Below are 13,643 nucleotides of genomic sequence, written 5' to 3'. Positions count from 1 at the left end.
TATATATATATATATATATATGATACATAAGTAGGTAGGTAGAAAGGTGGATAGGAGGGTGTATATATGTGTGTATATATATTTGTATATATAACACATTTTTTCCAGTATTTTTTCAGTCTATTATATTGGAAATTCAAGAGGATTGGATAGTGTTCCTTTATTGCCCACTAATCACATAATTTTTTTCAAGTGAATTATTGTTGGCTATTTATTATCAGAGCTCAGAGATGCTAAAGTTCACTTAGCTACAATGTCAAGGGAAGAACCAAGTATCATGACTTTTGGCTTTAGAAGGTCTTTTATCTACTATATCATGCCAAATATAGAATCTTATAGTCCAAGAAATAAAAGAGAAAATGTCACAGCCAAAAATCAGGTTCAGGGGCCGGAGCGATAGCACAGTGGGTAGGGCGTTTGCCTTGCACGCAGCCAACCTAGGTTCGATCCCCGGCATCCCACATGGTCCCCAAAGCACCGCCAGGAGTAATTCCTGAGTGCAAAGCCAGGAATAACCTCTGAGCATCACTGGGTGTGACCCAGAAAGCAAAAAAAAAAAAAATCAGGTTCAATAAAGGTTTTCTAAAATTATGGTAGTTGGAATTGGATGACACACAGCCATTTTTGCCTTGATGCTTTCTGGTGGAACGAAAGGAGAGAATTCTTTTAGCTTTAATTACAGTGCTAGTACAGCAGAGAAAAATAAAGAGATACATTTCCAATTTCACTCCTATTCTGGCCATTTAAAAAACACAGGGATCTCCTCTGAACACTCACAATTGATCAAGGAGATTTCACGCTACAGCCAGATGAAGACTCTAGATTTCCATGGGAGCCACTTTCCTTATTTGGCAAATATCTAGAAAAGAAAAGGGAATATTCTACCACCTCAAAACAGAAGGGAGGTTCAAACACAAGATGAAGCCCTTTCATCCTAATACCTTCAAAGAAAATGAAATCAGATTTTCTCCCTAAATAGAAATCCAATAAATAACAAAACCTAGAGAACAACAAACCTAAATAGCAAAACCCCATTATATATCACAATGGAATACTATGCAGCTGTATGAAATGATGTAATCTCACATTTTGCTGCAACATGAATGGAATTGGAGGGTATCATGTTAAATCAGAAGAAAGAAAAATACCAGATGGTCTCATTCGTCTCTGGTAGAGACACAAAACAAGGAACTGGACAGTACTGAGCAATGACAAAGCTGAGAGTATCAAGCGGTGGGGAAGAGGCAGGAGGAGAACTAAAGATATGAATAAGAAGTGACATGAACATGATGGTGAAGGGTCATATGCATTTTGGTGGAGCGTGGAGGGACACACTTTGTACATCAAAACCATCAAAGTTAACTAGTGCATGTTGACCATGTTACCTAAACTATAATTTTTAAATTAATCATATAAGAATAAAGAAAACTCAAGAAACCAAAAGAATGTTATCCCATTGTGATGAGATGTCAAATGGCTCCTGTGCTCAGCCCAGCTGCATGTGTAATCTCTGGAGGATTCCAACACATGTGTTATCACACGTCTGTCAGCTAAAGCTGAACTCCAAAATATAACAGATACAAATGTGACACTGAGGAATATTATGTGAATTTGTGATTTTCCCCAGAGGACTTGGTCCAGCCGGCAATCAGTGGATTGAGATTTCATGCAGAACATGGAGACAGACTGTCACTATATGACTTCTCTTCAGGACTCAAATGAATTCTTGTAGCATTCTCCAGTCTGTGCAGACATGGCACTGAAAATACCATGTCTATAATCTTACAGTTTATTGGGGGCAAATTAATAATTTGATATCCCAAAAGAAAGCTCAAACCAAATTTCCAACCATACAAAGAATAGTTAATGAATTATGGCGCTATTCTCTCAAAGTATTAATATAACAATATGGTAATGGGGAGTTACTCCAAATGTCTGCTGTGCATATGTAAGTAATTTCTTTAGCTTTTGTATTGAGTGAAAAATTTTAAGTGAAAACTCTATGACCACTGCAATGCATAAGCATGGGGAGGAAATGAAAAAAAGTATATCTAAATACTCATAGCTTATATAACTCATTCTCTTATTTAGAAAATATAAGAATGTATCTTCTACCTCTATTGTGGGAAAGAAGAATTGTCATAAAATTCAAAGGATATTTCAATTTTTCAAAAGTAGATATGGAAAACGGGTGTGTAGTTTATATAATATTAAATTAAACATATTTTTCCTATCAAATTACAAGGAAAAAATTATATGAACTGATTTTCAGTATTGCTATGACACATATTCTGATTTAAGCTATTAAGAGCAAGAAGAATGTTACAGTGTCTAGTGGAATTCCTACAGCAAATCCAGACACATAAATGATAGTGACATATTACAGCATTGTCACTCACACAGTTATTCCCCTATTGTTGGGATGTGCAGTGAGATATCCAAAATTGTCCTGTTTAATTGATATTGTAGAATATCCCTAGAAGCAGCTATTCTTCTGATGAATGGATTCTAATCTGCCACAGGCTGTGTTGTTTCAACAATATTCCTTGCCTTTGACCCGCATTTCTCATGATAGCAGTAATAAAAACAACCATTAAGAAAACATGCAATAACTTTTATTTCTTATATATTGAAACTCAGCAGTTAGAGGAACATTCTTATGCTCATGTGTATAATAATTTTTCTGTTAATGGTTTGACATTGTAGTTCTTTGTACCTAATTTCTCTGAGTTTCCCCTCTGAATCTTCAAAGAATGTGTGGCAGAAACTCAATAATGTTTTTTCAGTTGAATTGAATTGTGTCGACTTTTCAAAATAATCAAATCCCCAATATGTACCTTTATTCCTCTTGGGCACCTTTTTACATGCAGTTAACTTACAAGCAGTAATGAAAACCATAGAATTCCCCTATAGTATAATAACTGCTACTCTAGCCTTTTGAAAACTCAAGGTTTACTATCTGATTAGTTATCAGTTATAGGATACACAACTTCCCTATCTGCTTGCAATGATGATGGCTGTTAAGCAGTTTTCTCAAGGCAAACACAATTGCTTTTGGACTTCACTTTTCCAAAATGACTTTCTCTGTAATATTCTTTCTATTGTTCATATGTTGTATTTTTTAATGTTAACTTGGGAGTTTTAAAGCTAAATATCACCTACTTTTCTACTTTAATCCAAATTAGCCAGGTTGGATTAAATTAGCCAATTTGGATTAAATCTTGGACTATGAAGATTCCCAATGCTTTGTTTATATATGTAATTCAAAGGAATTGTATAATGTCCTGCCTAAGATCTTTTGGTTTGTAGTTTTTTTGTATTCAAGATCAAATATGAGTACTTTGAATATGATAACTCAAAATAAAACAGCACCATTTGTTTATATGCAATTAACTTACAAGCAGTAACAAAAAACATAGAATTTCTCTCTACTATAATAACTTGTTCTAGTTTTTTGAAAAATTAAGGTTTACTATCTGATTAGTCTTTAGTAGTAGATATAACCAGTAGTAGTTAGGTAACAGGTATAGCCGATAGTTCAGCCAAGACAAAAATATATTAAGATTCACACGGGGATGCTAAAGAATAGGTTAAAAAGCAGGACTAAGAGCCAGAGAAGTAGTACATGGGGTAAGGTATTTGCCTTGCATGTGGCTGACCCAGGTTGAGTCCCCATCACCACTTACAGTGCCCCTATACCTACCAAGTGTGATCCCTGAGCATAGAGTGAGGAATAAACCTTGATCACAGTTGGTTTGATCACACTAACCATCTAAAAAACCTTTAAAAGCAGATTTTTCAGTTTATTGAGTTTCTGTAATTTACTGTACTTTTGATGGTTTCCTTTGCACATTATTCCAACACTATATCCATTACCAGTGTGCCTACCTCCCTTCCCCAAGGACTCCAGTGCCCCTCTCTTTCAATCCCACCATACCAATTCAGTTCTCTGGATCTGTACTCCCATTGTGTTACCTTTGTTGCTGCCTTCCTGTGTATCTTTAAGTCCCACATATGAGAGATAATTCTGTGTCTATCCCTTTCCTTCTGACTTCACTCAGTGTGATATCCTCAATATCCATCGGTGTTGAGACAAATTGCATGATTTTATTCCTTCTTAGAACTTTCTTAGAGGATTCCATTATGTATATATACTACTACTTCTAACTCCATTCTGAAATTGGGCATTTGGGTAGTTTCTATACCTTGGCTATTGTTCTAAGCTCTGCGATGAACTTAGGTGTGCATATATTGTGCATATATTCTTTCTAATTAATATGTGGTAATGTGTTTGTGTTTTGGGGGTAGATGTAGTATCACTGGATTGTATTGGAGTTCTATCCTATTTTTTGAAGAGGTTTCCATATTGATAAAGAGCATATTTAAACCCAGGCTATAAAACCAATTAACAAGATGACCACATACAAGTTACTCAGTAGATCCAAGTCCCAGGTTTTGTATATCTAAAACGGATTGAGACACAGTGCCCAAAAGTAGATAGAGGAAGAAGAAAAGTGCCTGCCATAGAGGCAGGCAGGGGTGGGTAGTGTGGGCTTGATGGGAGAGAACCTGGGGACACTGGTGGCTGAGAAATATACACTGGTGGAGGGATGGTGTTGGAATACTGTATGACTAAAATCCAATCATGAACAACTTTGTAAAAAAAAAATAATTAAATTAATAAATAAAATGGGTTGAGAATAATAATGTTAATAGTATTTTAAGTAGTAAATAAGATTTTGTACATGTATGAGGTATCCTTAGAATAGTTTATAGCACAACTCTGACAAAAAATAAATATATAATCAATGATTTATCTTCTTTAATTTGGTAATTGTTATTTCTAATAAATAACAGGAGTTATGTAATTTTCTTGACGTGAATTAACTGTATTAATGTGTTTATTCCGTCTGTCTGTCTCTGTAACCTCTCCTGGGTATGGAGATAGCAGCATTGAAACTTATGTGTAGATAAGTGCTTTTGTATACTGCCTATCAGCATGTACAGGAGATAATTGCATCTATTCTTTTAGTTTAGGATCAGTATTAAACTAATACTAAGCTAGAGGCCAGACCCAGTTCTACCCACACGTCTCTTCAGTAAAGGTATTTCCAGCATTATTCAAGTCTCTTCATGTAAAACCAGGCTATTTTGGACATGATTAACTTTATTAAGACAACTCAGTCCGTTTTTCTAGATCAAGATTGCCATGTGTGCTTTGAATCCACTACCTATAATAACCACATTGTGACCGTTGCATCTTCCTCATGCCAGACACTGTGACCGTCCTCACAATTTCACTCTTTACCTCCCACAATTTGAAATTGGCAATCACTCACCTGCATTATAGGTGAGAAAAGAGAGATCAAAGGAGTTAGATAACTTGCTCCAGCTTGAACTGTGGAAGAATAAACCAAACGCAGCAATAGAGATCACACTAGTCCATTTGCTACAGTGATTTATTATTTAATGTCAGTTATTTGTTAAAATAATTTTGAATGCGTTTATTACTATAAAAGCATGACTTGGCAAGACTCAAAAGCTCAAGTGTAAAATCATGACACCTGGTCAGAGAGAGAGAATGGAGCAGGTAAGACATGCACAGCTCCTCTTCCCTGTTGGAAGATAGGTAGTGTGGGTTTTGTGGGAGGAATTGTATATTAAATAGAAGCCTATAGCAAAATAAGTAGGAATTAAACAGAATAAGAAACTATAATCATTTTATTATTGATGTGGGTACCTCCCAGTTAATGCCTAGGGGACCTGGAGGCCACTCCCAGCATTTCTTGGCCAACTGGTATACAATGCCAGAGTTCTGGGGTGCCAGGGATCAAGAGGACCATCTTAGTAACAATCGAGGTCCCCAGGAATACACCCAGTGATGCTTATGGGATGTCATAGCTACATCCAATGATACTTCGGGGACCACATGGTGCTGAGACTTGAAACAAGTTCAGGTGCATGCAAGGGATGCGCTGCTACCTGTTCCACTATCTCTCTGATCCAAAGTAGTGATTTTAGATTTGCAAAATACACTTGAAAAGACTAATTTTATATTTTTCAAAAATTTTTTTAAAAAGGTTTTTATCCTGATGCTTAACAAAAAGAAATGCAAGAATACAAGTAAGAGCTGAAGAGATAGTGCAGCAGAGAGGGTGCTTGTCTTTCATGCAGCCTGCCAGGGATCAATCCCCAACATCCTGTATGGTCCCTGAATCCCACCAGGAGTAATTCCTTTAGCACAGAGCCCAGGAGTAAGCCCTAAGCAAAACAGAGCATGCCCCCCCCAAAAGAAGATGATGAACAAGAGGAATATAAGTGTATTTCTCTGGATTATATAAACAGTTGCTGCCTGCATTGAGACATGCTTATCTAGCAGATTTACAAATCATCTGAAAGAAGTAAATGATGAAATCCCACTTTTTCAAAAACTGTCAAGCTCCTCCAGGTAGTGAAATGCCAAACTGGCTAATTAAATGCAGAAATATAACACAGGACTCTGAGTGGGCAGGAGTTTGGCAGATGGGCTTCTGCATGGGCATCTGTAAGATAAGGAATATAAGGAGAAATCATTCAAATCCCCTTTCCAAGATTAAAGGGCTTTGAACTATCAGCTATAACATGAGATTTTTGCAGCCAGCTTTGGGCCATAGGGGGGCAGGGGCGTTGCTAGTTATTCCTAATGCAGCTAAAAGGACAGCCAGAAATCAAAAGCACTTAGGAAGGGCATTTAAGGCTAGGAGGAAGAGGGTAGCATTAAGAGCAGAAAATAATGTCGCTAATTCCATGGTTCATATATACCTGGAATATTGTGAGCAATTTGTTTCCTGGTTCTCTTATGCCTGGAATATTGTGAACAATTTGTAACAGGGCAGGAGAAGGTGTAGCAGAAGTCATCTAAACTGATCTGTAGGGAAGAGAACCTGCTTTGTGAAAGCAAACTTCACAGATAAAGATCCAGCAATCTGGAAAGAGGTAGGTTTTCTAAAATCCTAGGGATAGGGTGGATGTAGACATTCATCTTTATTAACATTTTCCTGCCATTAACAGGCATGGATCAGAGAATGGACATGAAAAGGTCACAATGCTAGTTTAAAATGGAAATCAGTTTAAGCAATAGGCTAACTGACAAACAGGTAATCAGGCTGACAAACAAGTAAATAGGCTAACTGACAAACAGGTCATCAAGCTAACTGACAAAGAGGCAGACAGGCTTACTGACAAACAGGTAGATAGGCTAACTGACAAAGATCAACTGGCTGACAAGCAGGGAAATAAAATTCAAGGTGGCACAGTGTGAATGCCAGAGAAATACCCAATTTTTCCCTCTTACAACTTGAAAATAAGGCTGAGAGGGCTCAGGTGGCAGAACACAGGCATATCATGTGTGAGACCCAGATTTAGTCCCCAGAACCACATCTCCGCTCCCCCAGTGCTGCCTGGGAGAGCCCCAATTTTTAAAAAAAGCTGTCAAATACTTGAAAAGTGAAGACTTTTGAAAATATTATTTACATAAAGACAGCAGAACTGAGCTTACTGGGGGCATGGGGACGGATGGAAGGGAATGGGTGGAATGGACTTCAGTTGGGAGGGGATACTCTGATGGAGGGCTATAGAGTTGGAACAATGTACGCATGAAAACACTATCATTAAGAAGAATTAAAAATTAAACTAAAACCCTAAGAAATAAAAATTTCTAAATGAAATCTGCATAGGGGTAATATACTTAGGAACTGGCTCTCCAGCAAAAGGTGTCTTTCCTCTAAATTCACATGGGCAGGGAAGGGGTAAATATTGCTTTAATGAAAGTAAAGGCCCTCCCGTTGATAATCGATTTGCTCGAGCGGGCCCAGTAACGTCTCCATTGGAGACTTTGTTGTTACTGTGTCTGGCATATTGAATACTCTCGGTAGCTTGCCGGGTTCTCCGAGAGGGGCGGAGGAATCGAACTCGGGTCGGCCATGTTGGCTGCATGCCTATTTTAATATGTTGTTAAAAGTCAATAATATTTGGAGATATGTCCCCAAGTTTTCATTTTGCTTTGGGGTAAAACAAGCTTTGAAATTAGGCAAACCAATTCAAATTCCACAGCCACCACATCCTGGTAACCTTATCGCCCAGAATCTCAGTCCTTCATCTGTAAATCAGGAAGAATCCCTTCCAATGAGAGTTATTGGTAGGATAGAAGAGTGGTAGCATTTGTAAGACCTCAGACAGAGTAGGGACTGGGGTTGACTGCAAGTCCTGGTGTCTTTGTCATATCTTCTACGATGTCTTTTGTAGCACTGTAAGTCTCAAAATCCCTCCTGGGAATACTAAGTCTCCTGCAAAAAGACAGTGCTTGAGAGGTTAGAGATAATACAGTGGTAGAGGGGTTGCCTTGGATGGGGCTAACCTGGGTTTGGTTCCTAGCATCCTATATGGTTCCCGAAGCCACACCAGGAGAAATCCTGAGCATAGAGCCAGTTTTCTTGTGAGGTCACACATAATGCCCAGAATTATGATATGTTTCTGCTATCAAAACTAATGAGTTACAAATGCGGGCCACCAAAGGCCCAAGCCAGTTAGAACCAGATGAAAGGACCAAATCACTTATAGATAACCCTGGTTTCACTATATGCTCATTATATTAATTAAAAAAATCAGACTCAGTGGTGCTATGGCAGTTACATTTACCTTGGTTACCTCTGGAAGCATCGAAACATGGTTAAAATTTGAGTGGTGCTTTGAGGCCAGAGAGATAGTACAGTGGGTAAGGCTTGCCTTGCTTGCAGCTAATCTGTGTTTGATTCCCAGAACCCTACGTGTCCCGCCCCCCAGCCTACCAGGAGTGATCCCAAGCATAGAATCAAGAGTAAACCCTGAGCACAGCTAGGTGTGACCCCCACACACTCCCCCAAAACAGAAGATAGTACTTTATTCTAAGCCTACTTGCTATTTTCTATATTAGCAGTCTGTCTTTCCTATTTGTTGAGCCCCTATCACTTTAAATATAGATTTGGCAGTTGAGGGGAGGGGGCCCATAGAAATAAAGATATACTAGGACCCTGCTCTCAGGAGGTCGTCCTGAGAAGAACAGTATACAAAGTCTAAACGTATAAAATTGCTTCAGAGAACTGTAAAAAGGATCACAGGGTAGCTCATGAGGACAGTTCTTTTGAGGAGTGGGTGGGGAGGTTTGGGGGCACAGGGGAGTTGAAGGTGATTCAAGCATATGGAGAGACAGAAGTAGAAGCCCCAAGGCAAGAATGAGTATGGTTTGTTGTGAGTAAAACAGATCAGGGCTTAAAGCTTTCATTCTTCCCCAGGAGTCCAGATTCTTGACTTTGCCACAGGAAAAAAATTCAAAAGCCAGAAAAATAATACAGGAAGCAGTTTACTAAAGCAACATATACATTAAAGAATCAGAGTGTAAGCATAACCTAATGGGAGTAGCATTGTATTAAGATAAATCATTTCTTAGAAGCTAGAGTACACACTCGTGTCAGAATGCATATGCACTCTAAAGGAGTTTGTTTCTACAAAACTTTTAAGGTTATATGGATTATAAATGGGGGAAACAATAAGGGGCAAATATGAATCAGATTTCAGAAAATAGGGAGGTTGGGAGGCGGGGAATGATGATTGCCCAGAGGCGAAGCACCACTCAGATATTGTTTGTTTGGGGGCCACACCCAGCCTGCTCAGACTTTACTCCTCAGAGAGTTCTCCGAGATCACTCTTGGTAGGCTTGAGGGATCCTAAGGAGTGCTGAGAATCAAACCCAGATCAGCTGCAAGGACGGCAAGCACCTTATCCACTGTACTATGTCTCTGGCCCCAAAGTACCGCTAAGATTTTAACCGTGTTTCGATGCTTCCAGAGGTAACCAAGGTAAATGTACCTGCCATGGCACTGTTAAGCCGGGGATTCTGGGTTCATAAGTGGCAAGACAGACAGAAAAACTAACTCGATAATGCAAAAGCAGAAGGAGTTTTATTCCAGTATCCTGGGGTCAACTGTCTCACCTAGAGTGTTCTCTTGATAGTGACCTTGACTTCAGACAGCAAGCAGTTTATATAGGGTTTGATTACATAAGCTGTACATGCCTTATTGTTTCAGAAAAAAACCTTATCTAATTACCAAACAAAGGTGTTTTGGCAAGTGTCTAGGGTAACAGTGGTCAGGCTATAGTTAAACAATAGTTTCCAGTAACAGTTTATGGTAACATATGCTACTCATTCTTTTTAGGGTTAACAAAACGCAGTTTCTGGGGAATTGTGAGAATTGATTGATTGAGCCCACTTGCTGGGCACAGGAACTTTCCCAGGTGGGTTCAGGTTGGCTAGTTACGCATTGTTTTATTGCTGGGAAACTGAAGCTGTTTTAGTTCTTGTAACTGAACCTGAGGCCTAGCTGATTTTGCTGATTTCTGCTGCCTGTCATGGCGTCAGTTTTGCCCTTACAGCACCATGGGTCTGATTTTTTTAAATTAATATAATGAGCATATAGTGAAAATAAGTGACTTGGTCCTTTCATCTGGTTCTAACCAGCTTAGGCCTTTCTATTTTCACCCCTTGGGTGCCCCTCATTTGTAACTCGTTAGTTTTGATGGCAGAAACTAATAGTCATACTTCTGAGCATTATGTGTGGGCTCATAAGAAAACCTTGATCAAAAATGGAAACTGATCAGAGATGCAAATGAAAGGTAACTGAGGTTAACATGTTAAATGATAAGTTACAACATTCCTTGTTCTTGGTATAGATGTTCACTTAAGATATGAGCAGAACCTTGTAGATTGTTAAGCTCTATGGTGTCTTCATCAAAGATTTTTTTCAAAAAAGGGAGAGTTTTCTGATTTCTTTCCTAAATAGCTCAACTGCACCCCACATTCATGCTAGATGCTCTCCTGTCTCATTAGGAAAGTTTGAGAAACAGAGGCCATTGTAACATATCATTCTGAATGGAATGGGACAAACCCAGAGAGATACAGGACTCTACCAGCCCAGTTGGACTTTGAGGTCAAGTCAGGACTAAGATCGTGTTCTAAGAGCAATGGGAATCTAAGCTCCTCTTTAGCTGCTTAGGAATAAAATGGATCACATGGTTTGGGCAGATTTTGTGACAGCAGAGCAAAGAATGGATCTCTGAGGCATCTAGAGTGGAAGCAGGGCGGTCTCTCTATGCCTGCCACTAAGTCACCCCAGACTTTCTCAGCACCATTCCTGACTCTTTAGACCTGAGGTCACACCTTGTTTCTCGTGTCGCTGAAGGTGACTTTGTGGAAAGTGGAACTTTCTAGCACACGAATGATACTAAGGGAAATAATAGTATACACCGAAACTATAACTATTGATAAACAAATAATGGACGTGAGGTGGGAGGGAAGGACTATTGGACCAAAGTGGACAATGGGATGGGAGCAGGTCATGGGCACTTTGGTGGTGTGAATGGGCAGTATCTTTGTGCATCAATGCCAGAAACTTGAACAATACTATAACCTTATCATTGAACTAATAGGCAGACAGACAGACAGATAGATAGATGGTAGATATTATATGTATATATTATATAAATATAATGTGTGTACATATATTTCTCACACCATCTTTTAGGACAAATAAAAGTTATTTTTCTCTGTTGAAATATTAAATCTAAATATATTTCATTTCAGGTTTTAAAAATCAGTTTGATTGGCCACAGGAAACGTATTTTGGCATCTCTGGGAGACAGGCTACACGAGGATCCTCCCCAGAAGCCCCCACGCTCCATCACCCTCAGGGTAAGCACCCAGCATCTATGTTCCTTTTGTTCTCCAATATTCTCCTGAAACAGTTTTTTGTGTGATAAAATAAAAATGACCAAAGCTATGGATCAAGAAGTACAAGCTGTTTTCCAGAGAGCTTACTTTATCATCAAATAAAGCAACTGGCTTTGATTGTGCTTTATAAAATAAGATTTATTTTCTTCCCCTGCATTGGAGAAATGCATATTTTTGAGATTCAGACGTACTTTTGACCAACCACATTTAAAGAACTACTCCCTTTTGTCCCATCTACATAAGATAGAAAATGATTCTCTGCCAAATTCCTCAGACCCCCGTATAGAAAATACACCAAAGACCACTATTAAGAGCCATTAAAAATTAACTTCAGGTCTTTTTTTTTGAAGAAATGAAAATTTGAAGAAGTGAAAAGTGAAAATTGTCCTACTTTGAACATTTAGAATAGAGAAGCTACTGAATTTGCTATTTCAACTCATTTTAAAAACATGAAGATGAGGGAGAAAACCTAGGGTAAAACTGTAAAAGGAAGGGAAAAATAAAGGAAAGAGAGAAGGAAGGAAAGAACGAAGAAGGAAAATGAGAGAGACAATTCCCAGGCAAAATAGCAGTGGGAAGGAGAACCCCACAGTTGCTGAACTTTAAAAAAATATATTGTTTTGAAATCCTTCAGAGAGCTAGAGCTCCATGACCAGTTGAAGAACTCCAGATCCGTTATTTATTTCGACCCATGCTTGCTTGGTTTTGTCAATTCTCTTTCAGAGAGTGTCAGGAAAGTAGCAATAATGAGCACCAGCAATGGCACATAGATGGAGCTGTCAGCAATAAAACGCTGTGGAACACCCCTTATCACGAAACTCCAGCAAACAGCACCGAGGCTGACAAAGTTAGCAGGGGGTCATGCAGGAAGGGAGTTGTTAAGATTTTCATCTGATTGTCTTTTAAATGAGAAGAAAAATACATAAAGATTTTAAGGGATGCAGGCAAAGGGTGCCATGGGGGAAATTGATTAGGAGGAGAATTGGGATACGCTAAGAAATTTGGAGAATAGTTGAGTGGTTTGGGACTAGTGAAAGTAGATATGGGACCTAATTTTCTCCCTCAGTAAAAGAAGACTCAAATAAATTGTGAAGAGAAATGAGAATAGACTGTAATTGTTGTCTTGCCTTCACTTGGCTACAGAAGGGAAGAGAGATTTGAGCACCAACTGGGTAACCATACTAATATGACCCGAGAGGAGTAATTTCCTACTACTTAATTTAATCTTTCCTTCCTCTTCTGACTTTCTCTCTCTGGTTCCCTGGAAAAAAAATTAAGGGAATAACAAACAGACCAAAAACAGAGATTTCCAGGAAAATATGCAGGACATTATTCTATCAGGGGGTGGCCAGAGCAATGGGGTCCCAGAAAATCAGTTCTGTTCAATCCTCCTCTGACTTGGAAACACAAAAACCCTCCATCGGGCACAAATAACCTTACTTTGAGCCAGTTTCCCTCAGCTTGAGTTGTCTTTGCCGTTGAAACGCATCCTCTGTCATTATATGCATGGCTCTGCAGTCTGTGCGTGTGACATGCTGTTTCCATATCGTGTCCTCTCTCCTGCCTGATTGCCAGACCACTCTTGGATGGAGGATCAAGACTCCCTAGGCCCCATCCTAGTTTTCACCCTGTTGAGGACCGACCTGAAGACACAATCCCTCCTCCTATAAACATACACAAAAGTGTTGGGGAAACCCACCAAAGGCATGCTTCTCTCTTTTGCTGTCATCCAGTACTGATTCAGGAAACAGAGACTGATGCTTTGTACTTTAACTCTTTGAAAAAAAATGTTGGGGAGGGGGGCAAGTACTGACTGAATTGGGCCATTCATAAAATGGTGGGA

The 13,643-nt window shown here is 39.0% G+C and overlaps 1 protein-coding gene across 16 annotated transcripts in view; it reads left to right on the top strand.

Annotated features, from left to right (window-relative positions):
- ANKS1B (ankyrin repeat and sterile alpha motif domain containing 1B) overlaps nt 1-13,643 on the top strand; it is a 1,250,258-nt gene that overhangs the window by 1,155,388 nt on the left and 81,227 nt on the right. For all 16 annotated transcript variants that reach the window (XM_056114313.1, XM_056114308.1, XM_056114302.1 and 13 more), the window contains one exon: nt 11,654-11,761. In XM_056114313.1, the coding sequence (XP_055970288.1) occupies nt 11,654-11,761 (108 nt within the window). The remainder of the gene's footprint in view (nt 1-11,653; nt 11,762-13,643) is intronic.

The sequence above is a fragment of the Sorex fumeus genome, unplaced genomic scaffold (genome assembly GCF_029834395.1).
Source record: "Sorex fumeus unplaced genomic scaffold, SorFum_2.1 ptg000003l, whole genome shotgun sequence".
Taxonomy (NCBI): Eukaryota; Metazoa; Chordata; class Mammalia; order Eulipotyphla; family Soricidae; genus Sorex; species Sorex fumeus.
The sequence above is the reverse complement of the archived record's forward strand: the minus strand, read 5'-3'. Positions and strand labels throughout refer to the sequence as shown.